General features: G+C 47.1%; 8 protein-coding genes across 8 annotated transcripts; 4 read left to right on the forward strand and 4 right to left on the reverse strand.

Annotated features, from left to right (window-relative positions):
* Nucleotides 1-346: 346 nt before the first annotated feature.
* Nucleotides 347-1,042, forward strand: LCP9604111_9469 (GNAT family N-acetyltransferase; the record flags this gene model as incomplete). The annotated part of the gene is made up of 2 exons (XM_039077726.1): nucleotides 347-933; nucleotides 991-1,042. The coding sequence occupies 2 exons, from the start codon at nucleotides 347-349 to the stop codon at nucleotides 1,040-1,042; spliced, it is 639 nt and encodes a 212-aa protein (XP_038924556.1).
* Nucleotides 1,043-1,542: 500 nt separating this feature from the next.
* On the reverse strand, nucleotides 1,543-2,256 carry LCP9604111_9470 (uncharacterized protein; the record flags this gene model as incomplete). The annotated part of the gene is made up of 3 exons (XM_039077728.1): nucleotides 1,543-1,752; nucleotides 1,819-1,866; nucleotides 1,942-2,256. The coding sequence occupies 3 exons, from the start codon at nucleotides 2,254-2,256 to the stop codon at nucleotides 1,543-1,545; spliced, it is 573 nt and encodes a 190-aa protein (XP_038924557.1).
* Nucleotides 2,257-2,826: 570 nt separating this feature from the next.
* LCP9604111_9471 (uncharacterized protein) lies at nucleotides 2,827-5,014 on the reverse strand (the record flags this gene model as incomplete). The annotated part of the gene is made up of 12 exons (XM_039077729.1): nucleotides 2,827-2,987; nucleotides 3,053-3,237; nucleotides 3,295-3,484; nucleotides 3,532-3,744; nucleotides 3,802-3,829; nucleotides 3,889-3,912; nucleotides 3,968-4,155; nucleotides 4,203-4,391; nucleotides 4,440-4,616; nucleotides 4,671-4,721; nucleotides 4,770-4,850; nucleotides 4,900-5,014. 12 exons carry the CDS (start codon nucleotides 5,012-5,014, stop codon nucleotides 2,827-2,829), a joined length of 1,602 nt encoding a protein of 533 aa, XP_038924558.1.
* Nucleotides 5,015-7,503: 2,489 nt separating this feature from the next.
* LCP9604111_9472 (uncharacterized protein) lies at nucleotides 7,504-9,803 on the forward strand (the record flags this gene model as incomplete). The annotated part of the gene is made up of 5 exons (XM_039077730.1): nucleotides 7,504-8,000; nucleotides 8,047-8,732; nucleotides 8,786-8,936; nucleotides 8,984-9,410; nucleotides 9,471-9,803. The coding sequence occupies 5 exons, from the start codon at nucleotides 7,504-7,506 to the stop codon at nucleotides 9,801-9,803; spliced, it is 2,094 nt and encodes a 697-aa protein (XP_038924559.1).
* A 1,555-nt stretch (nucleotides 9,804-11,358) lies between these two features.
* On the reverse strand, nucleotides 11,359-15,147 carry LCP9604111_9473 (GAF domain-containing hybrid sensor histidine kinase/response regulator; the record flags this gene model as incomplete). Its single annotated transcript, XM_039077731.1, has 4 exons — nucleotides 11,359-13,333; nucleotides 13,387-14,615; nucleotides 14,687-14,828; nucleotides 14,912-15,147. 4 exons carry the CDS (start codon nucleotides 15,145-15,147, stop codon nucleotides 11,359-11,361), a joined length of 3,582 nt encoding a protein of 1,193 aa, XP_038924560.1.
* Nucleotides 15,148-17,470: 2,323 nt separating this feature from the next.
* On the reverse strand, nucleotides 17,471-18,417 carry LCP9604111_9474 (SDR family NAD(P)-dependent oxidoreductase; the record flags this gene model as incomplete). The annotated part of the gene is made up of 2 exons (XM_039077732.1): nucleotides 17,471-18,294; nucleotides 18,354-18,417. The coding sequence occupies 2 exons, from the start codon at nucleotides 18,415-18,417 to the stop codon at nucleotides 17,471-17,473; spliced, it is 888 nt and encodes a 295-aa protein (XP_038924561.1).
* A 545-nt stretch (nucleotides 18,418-18,962) lies between these two features.
* Nucleotides 18,963-20,652, forward strand: LCP9604111_9475 (trehalose-6-phosphate synthase; the record flags this gene model as incomplete). Its single annotated transcript, XM_039077733.1, has 5 exons — nucleotides 18,963-19,248; nucleotides 19,304-19,673; nucleotides 19,726-20,096; nucleotides 20,165-20,507; nucleotides 20,598-20,652. The coding sequence occupies 5 exons, from the start codon at nucleotides 18,963-18,965 to the stop codon at nucleotides 20,650-20,652; spliced, it is 1,425 nt and encodes a 474-aa protein (XP_038924562.1).
* Nucleotides 20,653-21,097: 445 nt separating this feature from the next.
* On the forward strand, nucleotides 21,098-22,875 carry LCP9604111_9476 (uncharacterized protein; the record flags this gene model as incomplete). The annotated part of the gene is made up of 3 exons (XM_039077734.1): nucleotides 21,098-21,115; nucleotides 21,341-21,772; nucleotides 22,726-22,875. The coding sequence occupies 3 exons, from the start codon at nucleotides 21,098-21,100 to the stop codon at nucleotides 22,873-22,875; spliced, it is 600 nt and encodes a 199-aa protein (XP_038924563.1).
* Between the last annotated feature and the right edge of the window lie 17 nt (nucleotides 22,876-22,892).

Below are 22,892 nucleotides of genomic sequence, written 5' to 3' on the forward strand. Positions count from 1 at the left end.
AACCCAGTGACCGGATCAGATGAGACAAGCGTTGTGGGATGAGGAAGACTGAAGGGACATGTTTCGATAGCACTACCCTTTCCCCGGTGTTGACAAGAGTAAATGAGTCCCCATCGCTGTCGCAAGACAATGTTCTCCTCTTTCATTTTCTATACTCCTGATTGGTGGGTCACCATGTGCACTAGTCCAAGAACAGCTAGCGCATATATCCACACGCTACTCCCATTTAGGAAATTGACATCCCGCGATCTCGACAACATGTCTGACCACTCACGCTTGTCCAGTCCCTTCTGTCGAACATTCCCCCCTGACTGTCTATATCTCTGTACTTCTACAATAAAACACAATGATCACAAATCGCCCGGCTACCCCAGCTGATATCCCCCAAGTGCGGGATATCAATCACTGGTACATCGTTAACAGCTGTTCCACTTTTGCAACTACCCCACCGCCGATATCCCATTATGAGGACATCCTTCGGGACCTGTCCAGAAGAAACCTCCCCTTTTATGTCGTCGTGTCTGACACGCGGAAGGGACCAGACGGCGCAGATTTAGTCCTTGGCTACGCTTACTTGTCTCCATTCCGTGGCCATTTGCTGTCCTATGCACCGACCGTGGAGCTGTCGATCTTCATGCGCTATGACCAGCGGCAATTTGGCTATGGGACTATTATTCTTAGAAAGCTTCTGCGCTTAGTGCAGCAGGGGGAAATTGAGCACCGCTGCGAGGAGAGAGTGGGCGATCTGCCGCGGATTGGGTTTGGTACCTCCATGGCTGTCATGAAGACTTCCCTTGTGCAGAATATCATTGCAATCATAGCTTATGACACGGAGGCTCCGTTTGACGGGGAGGTATTGCGGAGATGGTACATGAAATGGGGGTTTGTCGAGAGGGGGCAATTGGAGAACGTTGGGCGAAAGATGGGTCATTGGTGAGTTGCTTTTATCTGCTTGGACTGATGGATTTTCCAGCTGATGACTTTGACTAGGATTGATACTCTCTATCTTCAATGGTCAATGCCAGAAACAGATAGTTATTGAGCGAAGTATCCGAGTCAATGGATAAGCAAAACAGGTTGGACAGAGATGGGAGTGTATATTCATAGTCAAGGCCTAGATAGTCAATCTGCTCAGATATTATAATTAGATGGTCTATGATTGGCGTAGTTTCTCCATATCACCGCAAGGCAAATATAAAGATAGGGACTACGACCGATTCTCTACTCGATGATGGCTCAGCATGCAAAGCTTGGGGAAGATAGATGTGATGTATTTCTAGCTAGCTTGGAGCCACCTTGTAGACAGTGATATCAATGGGATCTGACTTCGGCCAAAGACAGGAAGCCACTCGCATACCCACTCTTCTCCAGGCAACAGGCTGGTACCTACTGACACCCCGAGAGCAACTGTCGAGATAATTATTGAGGTATCTGGCATGGTGAAAAAAAGAATTCGAACTCGATCACCCACTCTGGATGCCCGAATATCTTATCCAGCGTTGCCATATTCTGAGCCAGATTTGGAGCATCCGCTTGAACCTGCTAGTTGGTGACTCTTTGACTTCGGGACGTCGTAACCTTCATCCGTGTCCGACCTCCTTTCGAATTCTCTATCCAACTCCAGGATTTCATATGGCTTGTATCGGGAAGATGTAGGTATTCTTGTTGTATAATGGGAAGGAACGTGTAGGTGTAGGTTCCCCGGCGCGCGCGGCAGCGTGAGCGTTGTCCGCATCCGCTTCCCTGTGCCGGCTACATCAAAAAAGCAAAGGTCAGCATGTTGTTCCTGATATTCTACACAACGATCAAGTGACATACCTCTCGGTGCAGCTTACAGTGGTCAGCCTTCTGCAAGCTGGAGCTAATCTGCAAGTTAAAGTAAGAAGTCAATAAAAGCAAAGTGAGAAGAGAGTGAATGCAAGGTGATAGGACAGTAAATACCCAAAGATTGAAGAGGAAAGAATGAACCCTCTGCAAGGAGGATTGGTTGTCCCTGTTCAAAGTATGCAGGATACCTCCAACGATTCTGTCAAACTGGCGGTACATCATACGTTCAGGTTCATCAGGAGATTCACCAATCTGGAAGTTGATGTAATGGGCCAAGTCTGGCATCTCGCCCTTGAGCTCGTGAAGTATCAACAGGGTAGGAAGCCAACAGTAGCTGACTTCCTTGCAGATACTAGCCTGAGCGCGGCAAGTGGAAACAAAGGCATGGAACGAACGAAACTGGTACCATCGCATCGTCCACAGCTTCATGAATGCCCTAGACTCGGTGTCCTCTGCATCGGGCAACAAGTTGATGATCGCAAGGTAGGCCTCGTCAGCTAGTCAAAGGTGGTTATTGCTAGATTTTATGAGGGCGACGAACTCCTCTTCCAGACTAAGTATCAGCCATTTGCTCAAATTCTGCGACCATTTCAGCCAGTTCTCATATTTGATGTGGTCGAGGGTGGGTCGTGGAATATGCTGATGTTTGCTGATGATATCAATGAGGTTGAGGTCTTAAGGACGAGCTGGATACTGGTTTTCCAGGATTTGAGATCCGATATCTCGGACAATTTCTTGACATTTGTGTTAGTAATTTCGTCAAATGGTGGCAGGTCATCGATTCCTGGGCTCGGATTGAGCCAAGATATTCCATGGCGTTGGTAACCGGAGTTGAAGACATAATAGAGAGATATCATAGGACCTGAAATGATGGTTGATACGGGTGAAATAAAATATGCGCAAAATAGAAGATTGTTTGAGTGGGAAATGGTGTTTTGAAAGACGTCATGCTTTAAAAGACCACCTCAGGACGCACTCCATTACTACATCCAGACTTCATTATTCATATTTGCCATCAGCAATCACTACTGTCTCGCTGGTTCCTTCTTCCCTGGCTCGTTGTACAGTCGCAGAATACCTCTTTCCAGCAATGAGCCACCAAGCAAGCTCAATACTCAAGAATCCACCGACAACAACACAGGTATAGTTCATGTTTGATACTGCGTGGCTGTTAGCACATAGCTTGGGCAGGATACAAAGGAATCATAGAAAACCAAGCACATACCAGTTACAGGCATCTGATACGGAAACGAGAAAAAGACAATGGCAAACACCAGCCACGCCAAAGAGACGATGTTCACGGTCATTCCTAGTGTCTGGCCCATGGAGAATGGGCCACGGCGCATGGTTCGGCGGAATAAGAGAACATTCGTCAGAATGGGTACAAGGTAGGCAAAGTTGTTGATCGTCCTGTATCCATGTCAGTGTCAAGTCGTTGCTAACTGCTTTGTAGTATGAAAAACCTACACCGCAGAGCTCATCATTGCATTGAATGCCGTGCTCGACCCCAAGTATATACAGCCGAGGAGGGCGATAATCACGGTAACACAGAGCTGCGCATTGAACGGCGAACCCAGCTTGGGATTGACACGGGCCCATACTTTCGACAAAGGCAGGCCCTCGTCACGGGCAAAGGCCCAGAAGACTCGTCCGGTACCTATAGAAGTCAGAGGGTTGGTCTTCGATAACGAAAGTACTACTTACTCAACTGTGAACCTATGACGCAGGGCCCAAGGGCAATCCATACCATGAACACCAGCCCGAATGCTCCACCTCTTGTAGAGGTTGCCTGCCAGAAGAGCTCGGCAAGAGGAAGTCCAGTATGTGTGTTAGCCAAGCTGCCATAATCTTGAACTGAGAACATTAGACTGAGCAGATATGATAGTCCGGTCACGAATGCGATTGATAGCGTGATAGCTGTTGATGCATACAGTTAGCCAAATTATCGAAGAAAGCAACACGACCACTACTAACCTAGACCCAAAGGGGCATTCTTTCCGGGCTATAAATGCTGGTTAGTACAATACATAAGATTTGTATCTCCGAGCCATCTCAACTTACATTGGGCATTTCTTCTGTGATGTGCTGTGGTATGGTCAGCTGCGTTCAACCGGGCACCTTAACAATGTGTACAACTCACCGAAATGCCATCTAGTCCTCCAAGTGAGTACATTGGATTGACCAATCCGGTGATAAAGCAGATAACATTGTTGTCCCAGCCGGTGTTGTTGATCCAGGTGCGAAACACGAACTTGCTGTCATTATGAACTGGGGCTTTGGCGGCCACGACAACCATGGTAATAAACCAGGCTAATTGCAGGTAGACCACTGAAACCCATTAATTGGTGAACCACACAGGAAAAGAACCCACATACATGAAAATTTGTTGATTGCCGGAATAAATCGATTCCCAAACATCACCACACCCGAAGTCACGATATTGAGGATCTGATAAGCGACAAAGGTCATCCACGGTTGGACCACCAGGTCATCATGGTAAAGAGCAATCAGCGCCATGGCGGTTGTGGCATAAATCAAATTGGTTGATGCAGACGTAAAGATCCCTAGGCTTCATCAGCTCATGCTAAGACTTTTAATGCTGGGCCACCCACATCCAAATACAGTGCACCAGCCGGTGGCAAAGCTGAGCAAGCTGTTATATCGCTTGGGAGCAATGGCGGCAATCCAATGATACATCCCTCCTTCGGTAGGGTATGCTGATACAAATTCCGCCAGTGAAGCACCGACAAAAGATTGAAGGATGAAAACAAGGATGAAGCCGTATATCACTGCGCTTGGTCATTTATTGACTTCCATGCGATCGGTACGGAATGAAAACTCACGGGCGCCAGGACCACCTGCGTCAATAGCAGTCATCAAACCCAAGCCAAGGCCTATTACCATGTGAGTCGGATGCTGAGCGATTGCATGAACCAACTAACCTGTCCATGAAATAGTACAATTCGCCGCGAGTCCAATCAAACTCCAAAGCGAGAAATGTCGCTCCAACTCCTGCTTATGCCCTGTTCGCCGTCAATACCATATCTCCCAAGCGCCGGATTCGACACATACCCATCTGGGCCAACCGCAGCTCATCCTCATTCTGCACCTTGATAAACTCGGTCTCTTTCCCATCTCCAATAGACCCGACCGGCGGAGAGGTAGATATAATTTCAGGGCCGCTCATAATGGACATAAAATCGAATATCGCCCACGGTAGGAGGTGAGTATCACGAACAGAAAAAGAGGGGGTACACATGAATAATAAATAAACCCTGCGCAACGACTGACCTAAGTACCATCATGCTACTCCGCGCGATGATCTTTAGCTCTTATCACAACCCGGCAAACCTGCAGAAATCACCGGGTTCGCCGACAAGATAGCCGGTCGGCGGCGACGTATCAGCGGGCGGGATTCCGCCAAGCCACATGCGTCCCGGCGATCGCGGAGCTTCGCCGGTGCAGAACGTGGGGAGGACTGGAACCCGGAACCCGCTCGCGTGTCTGCTTCATGCACAGGCCGTTGTAACCCCATTTGTGCTTGGCGGAGTATAAGCTTGCGTCAAACTTGGTGTGCTGTGCTTATCTCAATGGAATAATTCGGAGAAGATTGCAGTGGATGTGGAAGGTTGCGACGGCGTAATCGACGATGAGTCGTGTAGCTTACGAGTGATAACACATGATGAACGACTGTAAGTTCATATGGTCCCACTTGGAGGTCCTGGGTGATATTGTATTTTGTATCAACGGCATTATTCATCCTGACCGACGACATCCGAAGATAGTTTCGCCTACTCATATGCTATTCCTACAGGTGGAACTTGATACCTACGGGTCTAAGTGCATATCGAGGTAGATATTTGAATCTACAGCTTCTGTTCGCACAAGCAGTAGGTCCTTGACAATTTTCATATTTAAATTAACATCGCTGGTCAAATTACCAGGTTTTCACAGTCCGTCCCCTTGTATACAGTATCAAGTATGTATTTTCATTCGAAACTCCCAAGTTCTCCCGAGAAAAGTTGCTTCCTAGGAAACGATTTGGTTTGCCGAAGTTGGACAAGTCTGGCATCTCTTCCTCGTGCTCGTGAAGCGGCCCTCTGAAGAAACATGGTCTTGAAGTCTTCCGGAGCTCCTGCCGGACGGCTGGTTTATCCCAGGCTCTTTCTTGGTGAGAAACTGGATATGCGGAAGATTTCCGATATTAATGAGATGACATGTTTCATCTAGCAGCTCCACAAATTCTTAGTTGGATTCTTCGAGTACTTTTGTAAATACTCAAGCTTTCGAAGTATTTCGTACTGGTCGATCAACAGAACACCATTCTGAAGAGGGGATGATGAATATGACGGAGTACTCTGTTTGTTTCGTTAATAGGATCCAGGACAGCCGCATAGAACGAGATGTTTGGTCGTCCGTTGGATGCTGAGTGTAGTTGGTCTGGTCCAGTGCGAACCAGTATAGCCTGCCAACTAGAGAGATACTCTGCGCTGTCTTTATCATGGCAGGAAATCTCTGAGTCCTCGCTCTCATCATTCCATTTCCACGATCGGATCGGCTTATGTTGAAGAAGGAATTAGCGCTCCATATTTTGAAGTACAAATCACACAGCACATACATACATACAGGATCTGCTGCGATATTTCTTGACCTCCACAACCAACAGAGACCATCAAAGTGGAAGTGGGAATCGCGCTCTCAATCCTAGCACTTCTCGGAGGATATTGGGATCACGTCACAGGTCTGCCATATCTTCCTCTCTCTCATTCTTTTTCCCTGTACACCCAGTTAGCATACAGTCCATTATACTGCTCGTTCTTCTTGTGGTCTCACATCGTATATTGAGAGTATATTGAGATCAAGATTGTGATAAATATAATGAAACGGAAGTAAGACACATCTCTACCATGATTTGTTAAGTCTCCGGATCTCTATCTTCCAGCGCTCTGTGTCTTTTGAGATATATATTATATGACAGATTATTTACAGAAGAAGAAAGTAGCCGACGAATTTTGTCCATGACCTGGTTAAATATAGCAAACAGCAAACAGCAAACAGCAATGGGATAATGTGTGACGGATTCAGAACACAATGGCATCCCCTTAGCATCTTTCTCCTGTCGCAGTGGATATCACCGGAGACTGTCCTATTGGCTTAGGAGATTATATTTCCCCGTGGGCATCTCCTAATTTCTCGGAGATAAAAATCCATTCGCATGTACTGATTGGCGACTTCTGCGACAGACACAAAAATGAATAATCCTTCCAAGCACGACAAGAATAGCCAAAGGATAAACTATTGTGTGAAAATTGAAGCTAACTCTCCAACTCAGGGGCTATTACATCATTGAGCTCTTTAGCTTTACGATCTTGCGCACGAACTCATCCCGGGAGACCTCAGGATCGACCGATCGATCCGATCGAGCTTGAAAATTGATTGTAAGGTTGTCGATCATTTCCCAACTGCTGGGACATTCTGGCACTTTGCCCTCATACTATTGGGATCTATTCGCTCTCGTTTCACCAGAACCATGGACTGCTGGTTCAAAAGACTGCCGATCACCCTCGTGGGCGATCATGGACGATATAGTCATAATCCTACAGATTTTTCTTTAAAAGACCTGGAAGGCCTAAGCACAGATCCGATCTCGATTTCGATCCCTTGAAATAGTACAGCATGGAACCGCCGTCCATCCCAGATAATCGTCCTATCAAGAGACACTCCGACATGTCTTCTACGCCTACTATTGTTGAGCCGGATAGCTTTGGCGCACATTTCAAACCCATGAGCTATAATTCCCCACGTTCAGGTTCTCGGGGACAAGGTTACGAACCGCCAGTGTTTGGCCAGCCGGCTATTGGAAGACCATCTGTTGGACCGCAAGAGCGATCAACTCCTAACCTCAATGCCAATGGTATCTCGAATGGCATCTATAATGGCGACCAGTTTGGTCGCAAGCTCTCCATCGATCAACAATCAGTCGCAGATTCAGTCAACACACTAGATTTGGGCTACCACAACATCGGCCAGCAACCACGACCACAGCACGAGATCTCAGGCCACCAACCCTTTGACCAGAGATCCCTCAGCACTCTCTCTCTAGACCAACAGTCCGTCGGAACCCAATCGCTAGGCCACCATTCTATAGGTCGGCCACCAGGCGGCTATGCTCCGTAAGGCCGAACAGTCCCAATTGCCAGAATTCCGCTAATTACGCAGATCATCTACTTCGCCCGCCCGCCTCCACTCGTCTGCATCCAACAGGTCGCTACAACCGAACTTGCCGACCAACGAACTCCCAGTTCTTCAGCAGATAAATCCAAACGAGGGCTCTGAGGAATTCGACCCTATCGCTGAAGAAAATGAGGAAACATCTTTTGATCTGGTCGCCCCATACGAGGGCGATGCGGCCCCCATGCATACTCTAGAACGACAAGCGGACCTCATGTTTTGCTCGGACCATATGCTAGCGATTCTAAGCACTCCGCGCTACCTCGCACGCTTCCGCGAGTTCCTTGCCCAGGAGCGTCCAGGGTCATTTTCAACTCTGAATTACTACCTAAATGCTTCCAAGGCTCTCAAAGCAATCGAGTATGCTAATTCGCTCGTACGTTCGGTTGTTGATGTGCCTACATCCGGTATTAAAACTGCAGAGCACCTCGTTGGCTCGACTGTAAATGTGGCGCTTGAAAGGCGCGTGCAGGCAGCGCTGGATGCCTTGACTGCCGAGGAATTACCTGCTTTCATTACCTCTACATGTATCAACATTACCGGCAAGGTAGTTGAGGAGCATGTGCGCGGAACCTTGCCTGAGAAATTCCGGGGAACGGCAGATGCGCTGGGTGAGGTATTCTGTCTGACCGATCCATCGCGGCCAGATAACCCTATTATCTTTGCTTCTGAGGGTATGAGGGATTACTTTACATTGTCTACACAGAATAGCTAACGCACTATGCAGAATTCCACCGCACTACACAATACGGCATGGACTACGTCCTAGGAAGAAACTGTCGATTCTTGCAAGGACCGAAAACGAATCCCAACAGTGTTCGGCGAATTGGAGAAGCGCTCAGGGCTGGGCGACACCACTCTGAGCTTTTCCTGAATTAGTATGTGCCCCAACACATCCTACCCTGCAAAACTAATTCGAAAACAGCCGCCGCGATGGCTCACCATTCATGAACCTCCTCCAAATGGCTCCGCTATGTGACAGCCGCGGTAAAATCCGCTACTTCATCGGCGCACAGGTCGACGTCTCCGGACTCGCCATGGAAGGAGCCCAAATGGAATCCCTCCAAAACATGCGAGCGCAAAAAGAAACCCCCGGGGCAGATGGCCAAATAACCAAAGAATCAAATAGCCAGTTCCAAGAACTCGGCGAACTCTTCAGTCCGCGCGAGCTGCGGAACGTGCGCGAGCATGGCGGAACCCTCTTCCAACCGGTCGTCAACGAAGATCCCAACCACCGTCTATTCCTCCAAGACTCCGACACCGAGAACGAGGTCGAAACCCAATCCCAAGGTCCACCGAGACCCACATCCGGGCCGACGCCCAGCCGGTCCTTGGCCGGTGTCTACAAAAACGTATGTCATCCATCCCTCCATACTCGGACATGGTATCGAGGACTAACAGAAGTAAACCAGTACCTCCTCGTCCGCCCATACCCATCCCTCCATATCCTCTTCACATCCCCCTCTCTTCAAATCCCAGGCATGCTCCAATCCTCATTCCTAAATCGCATCGGCGAGACAGGCGCGAAACGCGATAATATCATCAACGCTATGATGGCTGGGCGAGGCGTCACAGCACGTATCAAGTGGGTGACCAAATTCAACAACGACCAGGCTCGTCATCGCTGGATCCATTGTACTCCTTTGCTGGCGAGTAACGGCCAGGTCGGTGTCTGGATGGTGATTGTTATTGATGAAGAGGAAGAGGCAGTCAGATGGAAGGGTAATTGGCCGACTACTAATTAAATAGTCTTGCTATGTATATGTAAATTATTGTGATCACTAAACTATCTCGTGTGTGTTGTAATACGTTAGACTTCATGTGTACCGGATAATGCCTGGCGCTCGAGACTTTTCCCCTTTCATTTTAGTGCTCACCTCTTGCCGCTTTTTGCTCTCAGAGTAAAATTGAGCATAGGCTGAGCGTAAGTATGAGCTACATCAATAAGATGCAGCACGCTAGTCACATCACGTGCGGCTATTATCTAGCTCACCCTCCATACATTACGACAGCATCCTCAGCGATAATGCTGGTGTTGGGTCCTAGGATACTCACGAAAAGATTACTTCTTATCTGACTGGCGCTATTATGCGCAAGTTGGACGGTAATACTCTTGTTTCGCTTTTCTTCGGTGATATGGAAGTGCGTTTGTTGCCGCACCTATGGGAAAGCACCAGATACATCGATGGAGAACCCCGATTTTTGCGTAAATACTGAGCCCCTTAGCACGCAAGGCCTCCCTCCTCTCCTCGAATGACGACCGGGTGACTGATTTTATTCACCAGCCATGGTTTCTGACCAGAAGATAGACGCAGGGTTAGCTGTGGGGAGTGAGATCCTGCCAACAATCGTTGAAAGTAAAGAAAACGCAATATCCAGTCTAACATGGAAAGCTCGCTTTTAGGACAACATCATCACAGTAAGCTTCCAGTTATGGACTGATCTTTTCCCTACTCTTTGGCTCCTGAAATTTATACTGTACGGAAAATCTACGTCAGCCAGCATTATTAAATACCTACGAAGGTCAGCAGTCTTTGCTTTATGACATATTCCCAGTTTTTCTTGCTTCTTCTCGCAGAAACCTGCCGGACCTTGTCAATCTCGTAAATTTATATACCCGAATCCACGTTTCATAGAATCCATCGCACCTGCTGCGGCGCCACCGTGATTTCACGAGAGCATGGACGATTTATTTCTAGCCAAACATCCCAGCGCCAATCAGATTCTAGTCCAAACAGCTACGGGGTCTTTTTACGTTCTTAGTGCTCAAAGCTTACTATCGGAGATGCTACCGCGCGCATACTACGTCTACGATGCAACCACAGACCACAACCGCCACTCAAAAACAAAAGGAGCACACATTTACACTAATAAAAACCCTTTAGGCAGCCTGCCACTGACCAAAAGACTGTCCTCTCAGTTTCTTTCAGAGAAGGGAGAACCGGAATTATCTTCTCGGTATCGTCCGCGCTAGGATTTGGTTTTACGCCCTAGGGGTTTCCTGTGGAACAGGGTGGCCCTTTCGAAATTCTCTTTGGGCACGTCCTGTACAACTACCTAGCTGGCGAGCGATAGCTTTAATCGAGGATCTATTACTATACAGAATTGATGGTACGCGGATTCCTTGAGATTAACGTTCCTTTGGCTAGCTATGTTTGGTAGTCCTCATTTCACTAGGTACATCAAAGCTGTCTCTTCATAAATTACAATATCAGAATAGTGCACTTGGAAAAGTGCCTCCGTGGCTTTCATGTTCAAACCTGGACCATGTTTGCATATTCATATTCAAGTGGCGCGTGGTTATTTCCAATTTGGTTGTTCAGTTTCCCACTCATTAAGCAATCGCGATACTTCCTTCAACGAGACAGGTTTCGTAAGAAATAGGTCCACTCCTGAGTCTAGCGCCTTGATCTCCGCATGGGAGCTACTAAGGCCAGTAAAAGCAATTATTTTTGCCCGAACGCACCCATCCCGTGCTTTTTCCATCGTGCGAATGATGCGCGTTGCTTCATTTCCGTCCATGATGGGCATGGAAATATCCATGAAAATGAGGTCATACCCCTTCGACATCCTCTCGACGCACTCTACTGCTTCTCTGCCGTTTTGTGCTATCTCCAAAAGCGGGACCTTTCGTTTGTTCATAAAAGTCGTCATCAGGCGGAGATTGATATCGTTATCATCTACCAGCAAGACCCGAGGTCCGCTCTGGCTCTCATTTGGCGTACCAGTAGGATTTAGGCTGGAAGAATTCGATAGAGTAGACGACGTGGTACGACCGGATATTTCTGTCCCTGAAAGTAGCACGGGATTATCACGCCTGACGGAGCCAACATGTGAGTGTAGGTTTGGTGTGAAATCCAATGACTCAGCAGCTGGTTTCTCTGGATGACCAAGTGACGAATGTGTGGAAGTCTCGGCCATTGGAGGCGGGCGTGCAAGCTTGAGTCGTTCCGGAAAGGCAGATTCTGATCCGGCAGTAGGTAGATGCGATCTAGGAGACGCCGGTGTCGAATTAAGACAGCCCAAGATACCTCTTGCGAGTCTTTGTGGACCGCAAGGTCGACGTAGAACGCTAAAAGCCCCAGCAAGGTGTGACCACTTTTTCCTAGGGTCACTGGAGTTGTCCCATTCATTGCAAAAGACGAGCAAATTTGGTGATCCAGTAAGTGATTGCCGTACCTTTTCGTCGGACAAGTAGGTCTCGTTAACAAATACAAAATCAATATATTCATTGGCAGACCAAGGCACGACCTTGATGCCATACCAATCCATCAAATACTGAGCGATCGAAGACCAGAACTGATTTCCGATAAGGGAGGAGTCCATTCCCCAAAAGGCAGCACAACTCTTCGTTAACCCCATACAAGAAAGTTGTGTGGACGGGATAGGCGACTTTCCTGCGCAATCCACATCAATTGATGATGAATATTCTTCCTCGGTTAGACGCTCAAGAGGAATCGAGACTTGGACCACAGTGCCTTCGCCTACTCGGCTTTGAAAGTCGATACTTCCGTCAAGTATATCCACAATGCCGCGAACAATTGACAGACCAAGGCCGGTACCCACTGACAGCGTATCCTCCTGCGAAAATGGAGTATATAAACGAGTCCGTAGGTATTCGCTCGAAATGCCTTTCCCTGTGTCGGATATAGTCAAGGTTACCATATCCTCGGGATTCTGACGCCGCGAACGACCTTTCGGACACTGAGTGGCCTCCACGCAAATTGAAACCAGGCCCTTCTCGGTATACTTGAGAGCATTACCGAGAAGGTTCATGATGAGGCGCCGCAGCGATCCTGGCTGAACTTTATATACCCAGTCGTTGTTGGTAATATTAATGACAATCTCGATATCTGGACTGGAGGTGACTTCCTCGTCCTCTCTTACCAGTTGGGTAGGCAAACTCCGTGAAATAAGTTTGGAATGATTGGCTAGCGATGCAGACTGTTTCATATGGGAATGTCCCAAGCACACACTATCAACAACGTCCTCTGTCAATGTGGCAATATTAGTCGCCACGAATTGATCCATGCGCGCTGGGTTTTGCTCGGTAAACTTTAGCTTTGAGAAATCCTTTCGGCGCCTGGACCTTCTCTTCCGCCTTTCCAATGACATGATTTTGCTAAAGTCTAGCACTTGGTTCATCGTATCCAATAGTGTTCGCCCACATGCATTGATAGTCTCGATAAGAGATTCCTGGAAATCATCCAGCTGAGTGTCTCCCAGGAATTCGGTTGCAGCCAAGACACCATGCAGGGGGCTGCGAAGCTCGTGTCTAAGAAACAGAGTCAGTACCAGCTGCATTTTAGAGAGCAAATGATGACTCACGAGATGCTACTTATGAAGTCCCCCTTCTGGCGGTCTGCGATGACCGATTCAACACGGCTGTATTCGGTCATTATGGACGATGCGAAGCCAAATATTGAGGTCAAATCAACAGCCCGACTGAAAACTCTTGTCGGTTGAGGTGTCCAACAGAAGCATCCAGCAAACCACTCAGAATTGGTGGCATCCCATAAGGGAACAAACATGACTTGGCACGCATCAGGAAAATACGAATTGAGTTTAAAGGTTTCTGAGGCCTTGTGCTTGATCCGTTGTTTCTGAGTTGCGGTAGTGGAATGCTCTTCGTCCGAGGTGGATAAAGACCCATCTCTGTGAAATGACCAGAGTCTTCCCTTGGGATAGCGACGAGTTAATCGATATAGAAAATCTTTGTCCATATTGGCAGCCGCGCATGGCGACAAAGAGTTATCCTGAGACGAAAATGGATCAATCCTGGTGGAAATGGAAAGAACAGACGCAGAAGTTTTCGGATTGACAGAAGTAGAGTCACCGCTAGAGAAACAATCTGGCGAGACGTCGCTGACCTTGAGAAAGATCACGCCGCCAGCACCGTGCAAGTCTAGACCTTGCCTTAAAAGATTTGCAGCTCGTTGAAAAATCCGGTCATTGCTATCCGAGGATATCGATGAACTGCTGCCGCCTCGACGTGAGCTTCTGAATGAAGCCGCTGCGTTTGCAAAAGGCTCTACGTCTGAATTCTCGTTGGAAACTGCGCTTGAAGACCGAGGGTCACCAATTTGAGAGTGCGCATCGCTATTTTCAGAGCTGGCAGATCGGCTCGTCCGAGAGTGCGCCGATCCCCGCGAGGAAGAACTAGAGTTTGAGCTCTGGGAGCGAGACATGTGGTCATTGTCGGCGAAACTGGATTTGCCATCAACGAAAGAACGCAGACTCTGCGACAGCCGCGAGGCGCGGTGCCCTTCGACGGCCCGTCGGCTGACGTGTAGATAGTCCATGACCATCGCTGCCACTGTTCCTAGTGCGTCCTTCCCATCGTCAGACAGGCCGTCACGGGGTTGAGTATCCAACACAAACAAGCATCCTAGATTAGTACCGCTGTCGGTGATCAAGGGTGTTCCAGCATAGAAGCGAGAGTGTGGCTCTCCTTTGACGAATGGCAATTGTCTGAAGCGCTCCTCCTGTGTAAGATCGTTGACGACCAGTACGGGGAAGGTTCCATCATCCGTTTCTGAGGCAACTGCGACTGTTTCCTGTTCAGATAAAAGATCAAATCCAGAACAATGACGGGTGCGTGGCAAAATCACAGATTGATTGGCCTTACCCAACATATGTTCCAAGCGTTTGGCAAAGTCGATGTTCCGGCAAAAAGCCCATCTCCCTCCGCCGTGTACAACTTCGAGTTTCCAATATTTGTAGTCTTCGTAGCTTCGGCTATGATGAACTGTGAATCGTGATTCAATATACTTGATGGCCAAAAATCAGCCCAAGGTCAACGAAAATGTAGGTAGATCCGTCTTGGAGATTTGAAAGATAATGGAAGAATTACGTGATAAAGGCACGCTGTGCGTTGAGGCGTATGGCTGCCTGCTGTGCGAACGAGGTCAATGTCGTATTCGGACTAGACAGGGAGCTAGATTCGGTTTCAAATTCGGAGGCAGCAGAGCGAGGAAGCCATGCTGCGTTAAGCGCGGCGGGGTTGGCTGGTTGGAAATACCGATAGACCTCGCGAGCTTGACGATCTGCTTCGTGGGCATGGATAGTCTCTTGTGTTGGGTTTTCCATATTGATAATAATGCGCAGATTTACAAAATTTGTAGAATATTTCTGGGAAGTCGGGATCTAGTGATGGTTTCAAAGATCCAGGCACATGGCCAGAGTCGTATGACGTAGATGTTCCTGTATCACGCCTTGGAAGTGGAGAAGGCAAAATTTGTTGGTGACCTATGACGTGCAAGAGAGAGAACATCAGTCATCGAGTTCTTGATTCCTGTTCGAAGATTGAAAAGGGAAGCTCTCCAATTGTTGGACCTGAGCTCTGACTGCTTGCAGCTCTGTGTTTAATGAGGTATTGGCAGCTTCCAGGTCTTCGTTCCTTTTCTGTTCCGCTGATAACATTGAGTTCAACCGGGTACTCATCTTTCCATTGTAATGGAATTTCTCCATTTGAGAGATCGAATTGTGCTAAATCGTCCACAGTATTGACCCCAAAGAGAGCACTATGTGCTAATGCGAGGGAGAGAAGAAGGTAGCCTGATGTAAATTGCGGTCGGTTGCTATCCCGGATACTAATCCCGAATCTAGAGTATCAATTAGTAAATGAAATGTCCTAACTAGTTAGTATGCCTAAAAACCATGCTACTAGGCTCTTTCTACTTATATAGTATATTAGACATCTATTATTCTTAAGCTAGACCTGTTTGACCCGCTATCCTACTGCCTAAGGGGCTTTGGTTGAAGGAAATAGTACTAAGTTAATATACTGAAATTGTAATTAGTAGTTAATAATATCGCTAGAGTAAAGAGATTCTACTTTATATCGAAGACATCTTTTATATTTATCCTTATGAGGAGGAATAGAAGATCTAACGCTTACTCTAATAAAGAGATATAGTTAAAGAGTAAATAAGATGACTATTTTAAGTAACCTAGAGATAAACGTTTAATAATCTATCTACTATAAAGACGATATCGTTCTTTGGAAATTATATCTCATAAAGTTTAGCTTCTCTCTCTTTTGGTTCACTATTATACCTTCCGCCGTTAGGGTTTTTTTAATTCACTATCTCCAAACTAGAATGGCTATCAGGATTAGTCTTAGAGGGAGGTAACGATAGACTCACCCATTTTATTTCTTTTCGATCATCTAGGATGATTTTAGTCTTTATAAATTCTTCAAATCCACCAAAGAACCGCTCGGCATACGCCTATACAGTTCTTACCGTTGGTCGTCCGTTCTCGTTTAGTCGGCCTTTAGTAGAACCAATGTACCAGCGGATAAACTCCTTAATCATCTCGTGACTTAGGGCTGGACAGCCAAACGAGGTCTTATAGTATTTAAATCTATTTTCTGGCCCAAAGATCAACATTTTATCGATATAAGTTATTGGTCTCGGTAAGCCTTTTGTCTTTCTCCCTAATTAAATCCTCCTATCTGCGGGCTCTAGGGTCATAACCGTTTCTTTCCCGTTAAAGACGACGTCTCTCTTTTGCAATCTTATTATACTTAGCAAAACACTATTTTCTACCCATGAATAATTGCGATACCATAAGGGGGAAGGGTATTTCGGGTAAATGAGACCGGTATTGATTTAGAGTACTGAGAAAAAGGCGCCGAGAGCGTAGGCGTATGAATAATCAACATACTAGGCTAGGATATAGTTTGCTTTTATATTTGAGATTCGAGGTCAAGCCATAATGAGAACTCAGAAAGAACCCTTGACCGCAGCATTATGAAATAGAGGCAGCCCTCCACTTCCTCCTACGCATAAAAATAACGTATCTCCTTGATAAGATGGGTAGGGTTCAGAAAATAAGGGCTATCTACTAACTAAACATCGCAGTATAACCGACCCTATGGGCCTGGTCCATTAAAGGTATAGTCTGTGGTGGTCTGGGTGATCAGAGTTGCTCACTGATTGGACACAGAGTGTCACAGAGTAGTCAGTGAGGATCCAATAGTTAAGCATTTACACAGTATCAGTCATCATGCACGTGACTGCTTTGAGCTGATCACTGACTGAGCTTGTGCTGATTTGATGCTTTTAAGTTGTATCCAGCTCCTCTAGGAAGTTTAGGAGATGATAATTGCGAGATCAAGAATAAAACTTCTACTAAATAGCTTGCAAGATGCTACTTGTCCTAAATCTTACAACCTAGTCTGTATCTTACATATCCTGGCACTCGAGACCTTTCCCTTTCGGCTTCAGTGCTCACCAAGTGCTCACCCCTTCATCCCGACGTGATCACGGGCCATTATATAACTAATCACCTGATCTGCTCACTAAGCATCATTATTTGCTCAGTGTAGGGATGGATGCGAAATTCAATTTGCCCCTAGAATAACATGTTGGACTCTGCTTTGTACATTGAAAATTCTTCCAGTGGATTAGATTGTGCCCGTTGCCAGCAAGTACCCGCCGTCGACGGCAATAGTTTGACCATTGAGATACTGATTCGAGACAGTAAACAACACAGCAGTTGCCATGTCTTCATCTTTCCCTGGCCGTCCGGCAGGGATTTTGCCTTCAAACCTCTCTTTGGGAATTGTGCTCTTTTGTTTCTTGTCACTCCCATGGGCCGTCATTTCGGTCGGAAAGACCCCGGGTGCGATACTGTTTACACGAATTTTGATTTGCGAGGAAACAATCTCGTAGGCCAACATCTTGGTGAGATGAATTGCAGCCGCCTTACTAGCATTGTATGCGAAGTGACGCTGGGCTGTTTTTAGGAGACCTGAAATCGACGAGATGTTGACAACTGTGCTAGACCATCCATACTCATCCTCTGATCCCTTGCTCAGCAAGGGTAGAAAGGCAGTGGTGGTAAAGAAAAGGTGTGTGACATTAGTCCGCATGACATCTTCCCACTCCTGGATCGTGCTCTGGTTTTTGAACAGCTCTTCCTGCAATGCTTTGGGGTTGTCCTGATCTGTGTTCAGATGTGGAGAGCTAATACCGGCGGCGTTGATCAAAATGTGCAGTTTCGACTCCTTCGCGGATATCTCGTCGACTAGCTTCTGAATCGACTCTTTGGAGGTAATATCGGCAGTGATTGGGACAATCTGGCCAGGAATATCCTTCGAGTATAAATCTGCAACACGGTCCAACTTTTCCTCTGTGCGACCGGTGATGTAGACTTTAGCACCATTCACGGCGAGAGCTTGAGTGGCCATCAAGCCGATGCCTGAACCTCCACCCGTGACAAGTGCGACTACCCACTGTTAGCGACGCCAGCGCTACGGCAAGCCCGTTTCTATAATGGTAACTCACCTCTGTTTTTCAGCCCGAAAAGGTGTTCGAGCTTAAAGCTCCGGTTACTTTCTTGAGCTGACATGGTGTTTGTTCAAAAGTTCAATGGTATACATAATGCTTGTCATACATCGCTCGTTATATGTTCTCCAACTTGCTAGTCTTACGTCATCCTAATGTCAGGCTTTACGATGATGGGTACTTGATGTAAAACAGGGAAAATGACGGTTTGGGGTAATTTATTCACTAAGAAGTCATTATGATGAGACATTGAAAGAATCACTCCGTATAATGATCAGAAATAGGTACAGTTTCTTGCCAACATTCACTTAACCTGTCTAAACCCGTCTGTATCTTGATGCTTAAATCAAGATCTAGACCTTCTAAGATCCATCGAGCATCAGCAGGTTTTCATCGGAGTGTCCTTGTATTGGTCGGATACATTTACTACGCGGAAATGATATGTTTGAACTACTTGATCTTAGTGCATGACATGTGCCAAGCCGCACAACTCGCTGGGTTAAAAACAGGCATCGAAGCTTTTTTTATTGCACTGAACGAGTATAAATTCATGTATGCTTCGTGAAAAACAGAAATATAGCATATAATAAATTGGTTGAAAGTGAAATAATGGCACCCCATGAGCAAAACGAGCAGAGACTCATAATTACCTCAAATCGCCTTCCACTTTCCGTCAAATCCAAAGACGACACTTACGAGGCGATTCCCTCCAGCGGGGGATTGGTGACCGCTCTAAATGGTTTGAGCTTTCATGCCTATCTGTGGCTAGGCTGGCCCGGGGTCGATATCAATGAACGGGACAGAGAAAGCGTCGACAAAGCCCTGGCCAAAGAAAATGCCTCTGCAGTATACCTAGATGAGAGCCTCGCTCAGAGTCATTACAATGGATTCTCTAGTACGTGGCCTATATTCTCGGGTATATTACTACCTCGCTGACTAGGCGTATTTAGACGGTGTTTTATGGCCCACGTTACATTATCAGTCGGATGCGTCCTTCGATAACGAGTCATGGGACGCGTACCAGCGTGTAAATACGATATTCGCTGATCGAATCAGTGAGGAGGCGGCGGATGGTGACCTAATATGGGTTCACGACTATCACCTACTCCTGCTGCCACGTCTACTGCGTGAGCGCCTCCATGCGCAAAACAAAAGATGCGCTATAGGATTTTCTTTGCACACCCCTTTCCCAGCAGATGATTTTTGGAGAGGTCTTCCTGTTCAGAAAGCGTTGCTCGATGGTGTCCTTGGTAGCGACCTCGTCGGCTTCCATACGGACGAGTATAAGACGAACTTCGCTGGCGCCTGCAGATCTCACATGTAAGGTCCGGGAAATAGCATTGAAATACCAAGTGACTAACCAATTTATTAGTGGTGCAGAAATTGAAGGCGACAATATCTACTACAACGACCACACTATTAGCATTGATAAATATGTCGTTGGGATTGACTGCCAGAGATTTGCTGATGCACTCGATGATCCTGAGGTTCAGGCTGAAATTCAGCAGATTGAAAACCAATATAAGGACAAAACGATCATAATCGGCGTGGACCGCATGGACTACACGAAAGGATTGCCCGAAAAATTGCAGGGCTTCCGAGTCTTCCTCGATCAATACCCCGAATGGAGTAAAAAGGTTGTGCTAATACAGATCGCCATTCCCAGTCGCGAAGATGTCAAGAAATACCAGGATTTGGAGGGGGAAGTGAGCAAATTGGTGGGCCAAATCACTGGGCAATATGGTAAGTGGGTGCCCACTTCTGGTATAGGGTATGGCAGGTCTGTAGATTTCAAGCTAAATAACAATCAGCTACTCCCACGTCGACACCATTGATCTATATTCACCGCTCAGTTTCTTTTGCGGAGCTTACAGCTCTATATTCGGTGTCTGATGTCTGTCTCCTCACTTCCCGCCGGGACGGAATGAACCTTGTTGCTTCCGAGTATGTCGCTTGCCAAGAGGCTCGACACGGTGTGTTGGTGCTCTCTGAGTTTACCGGTGCATCGGCCTTTATGAAAGGCGGCAGTCTGTTGTTCAATCCTTCTAGTGCAGATAGCCTCTCAAATGCGCTTTACGAGGCTGTTACAATGGAGAAGGAGGATAGGAAGAAGATGTACGAAGAGTTGCGGAGTTTTGTCACCACCAATACCAGGTTAGTTGTTTCCTTTCATCTTCTCAAATTCCCTCACCTGCCATCAGAGGTCCCTCAGGTCTTGTAATCAGCAAAACTAACGCCCTTCAGTGCGAACTGGACGGAGACTTTCGTTGGAGATTTGACGAAATTGCAGAATAGATAGCTTTTAGAGTAGTTTTAACTCTTGACATTGGTCAGAATCATTTAATTGCTTCACTGGTATATCCGACTGCCCCAAGAGGGCTGTGGTACGACGTAAGCACTATCAGGTTCTAAAATCAAATTAAATAGTCCACGATATCATAGGCTAGTGGCCTCCGAGATCTTATGTAAAGTACTGTCAAGAATGGGATATGGCCCCTCTAGGCCCTGAGCAAGAACCTTGGTTATTGTTATGATCTAGTGGTAAATTACGCTGCCCCAATTCGTCAAGTACAGCTTTATTTGGTAAAGCCTGTCTATGATAGGCGCTTTTAGAGTGAAATTTATATTTATTTTGATACAGAATGGCCACTGAGATATTGAAAGTAAGATAGAATATCCAGATTTTGTTTTGATTTTGACTGTTCGATCTGAGGTTTGTCGCTCAACCGGCTGGTCCCGATTACATGACGTCGTCACTCCAGGTTAGTCGTGGGGCTAGGCATTCCACTTGGAATTTAAGATCTCAGTGACGGCCTTTCACTAAGATACTCATCGATACTTTTTTCTCAATTCTTTAGGGTGCAACAACTTCCATGTCTGATAGCTTGGCCCTGGTGCTAGTTGGGGATGAGGGGGTTGGGAAAACAGCGCTTGCAGTGCCATGTATTTCCCCTATTTTAATCGAGATAAACTAATTTCGAGTATAGTTCTGTTTAGAGCAATACGCCGAGGGCTCAGAACCAACGCTGGATGATTCGTATCGCACGCGAATGGTGGTTGATGACCGGCCTTGTGTCCTCGAGATTATCGACACAGCGGGACGAGATGAACATGCTGCGCTCCGTGAAGACCACATTCGCAATGGGGACGCATTTATTATCGCATACAGTATCACCTCGCGGGAATCCTTCTCTCACGTTCGAGCGTACTACGATAACATCAAGGAGGTGAAAAAGGTCTTGGCGGAAAATACTGTACAGCAGCCGCCTTCTGAACACCCTTGTCGCGTGCCTATCATCCTAGTGGGTATGAAGAAAGATTTGGAATTCCAGCGTGAAATCTCATTCGAGGAAGGACGGAAATTTGGAGAATCCCTAGACTGTTGGTTTTATGAAACATCGGCTAAGACTGGCTCAGATGTAGAGAGGACGTTCAATGATGCTATTAGATGCTTTCGGCAACAGAATCTTCCCAGTCCTCCTCCACAGCCAGCATCGAAGCAATCAAAGAAGGGCCAAAATGGGAGGAAAATCTATGACCCACGCAGGTGTATCACTTTGTAAATATCATAGCCGTGCAGTATGAAGTCAGTTGTTATGCAGGGTTTCGATGAATAATTGCTCTCTCGTAAACCGCATACCAATTAAAGGCATCCCATGCAGAGTAGAGCGAGCAGCCGCGAATTCGGGCCTCATACACCATTTCGGCCAGTTGGCATTCAGCGTTAAGGCATCCCCGTTTGCTCCGGTGGTACTGTTTGAGGCACGTCCTCGCATCAAGGTGCACCATCACTGAGGGTGAGGTTGCCGCAATTGTTCGACCGGTAAGTGCTAGTATTAGCAGCCGATATGAGAAAATGGAGGGTCATGCCTCTCGAAGGAATTTGGTATCTGCGCAGTCGCGGGAGAGCCTTCGCGGCCTAAAGTGCCGACACCATATTACTCACGGATTCCGGCAGAGTCAGGATCGGTCAGAGGGGAAACCGAGCGTAGAGCATAGTTTACTAATGACGAGGGGGCCCTGCAGTGGGGACAAAGGGGCACCGACAGCCCTGCCTGCGAAAGAGGTGTGAGAGCAGAGTCGTTGGGAGTAGTACCTGCGACCTTCCTACATTATTTACCTAAGCACACAAATATCTACGGGTGGCTATCCCAATCTCTTTCTTACGTGAACTTGATTTATACCGTGAAGTTCACTCAAATATGAACATTCCACAGTCAAATATGCACGAAAGCAATGCGCCTCCGCTCCTGGCCAATCACAGTCCACCTTTAACCGCCATACTTGTGCCGATCAGGGGACTGCGGGGCCAGGCGACTGACGCGGCTCAGGATACTCTCCCCCATCACACTCATCAAACCAAACGACCAAGTTGAGAGATGGCACTGCTGAGAAGGTTGTCGCCTGCGGAGAGGGCGAGCGGCACGGACCGCAGCGACAGTCCACTGCTGAAGGAACCACGGAGCCCCTCGGGGCCACGGCTGCTGAACCGCGACGAAGTTCCCTCGTGGTATGGCCATAATCCATACATACGAACGA

The sequence above is a fragment of the Penicillium roqueforti genome (assembly GCF_015533775.1).
Source record: "Penicillium roqueforti strain LCP96 04111 chromosome Unknown scaffold_48, whole genome shotgun sequence".
NCBI classification, from domain to species: Eukaryota; Fungi; Ascomycota; class Eurotiomycetes; order Eurotiales; family Aspergillaceae; genus Penicillium; species Penicillium roqueforti.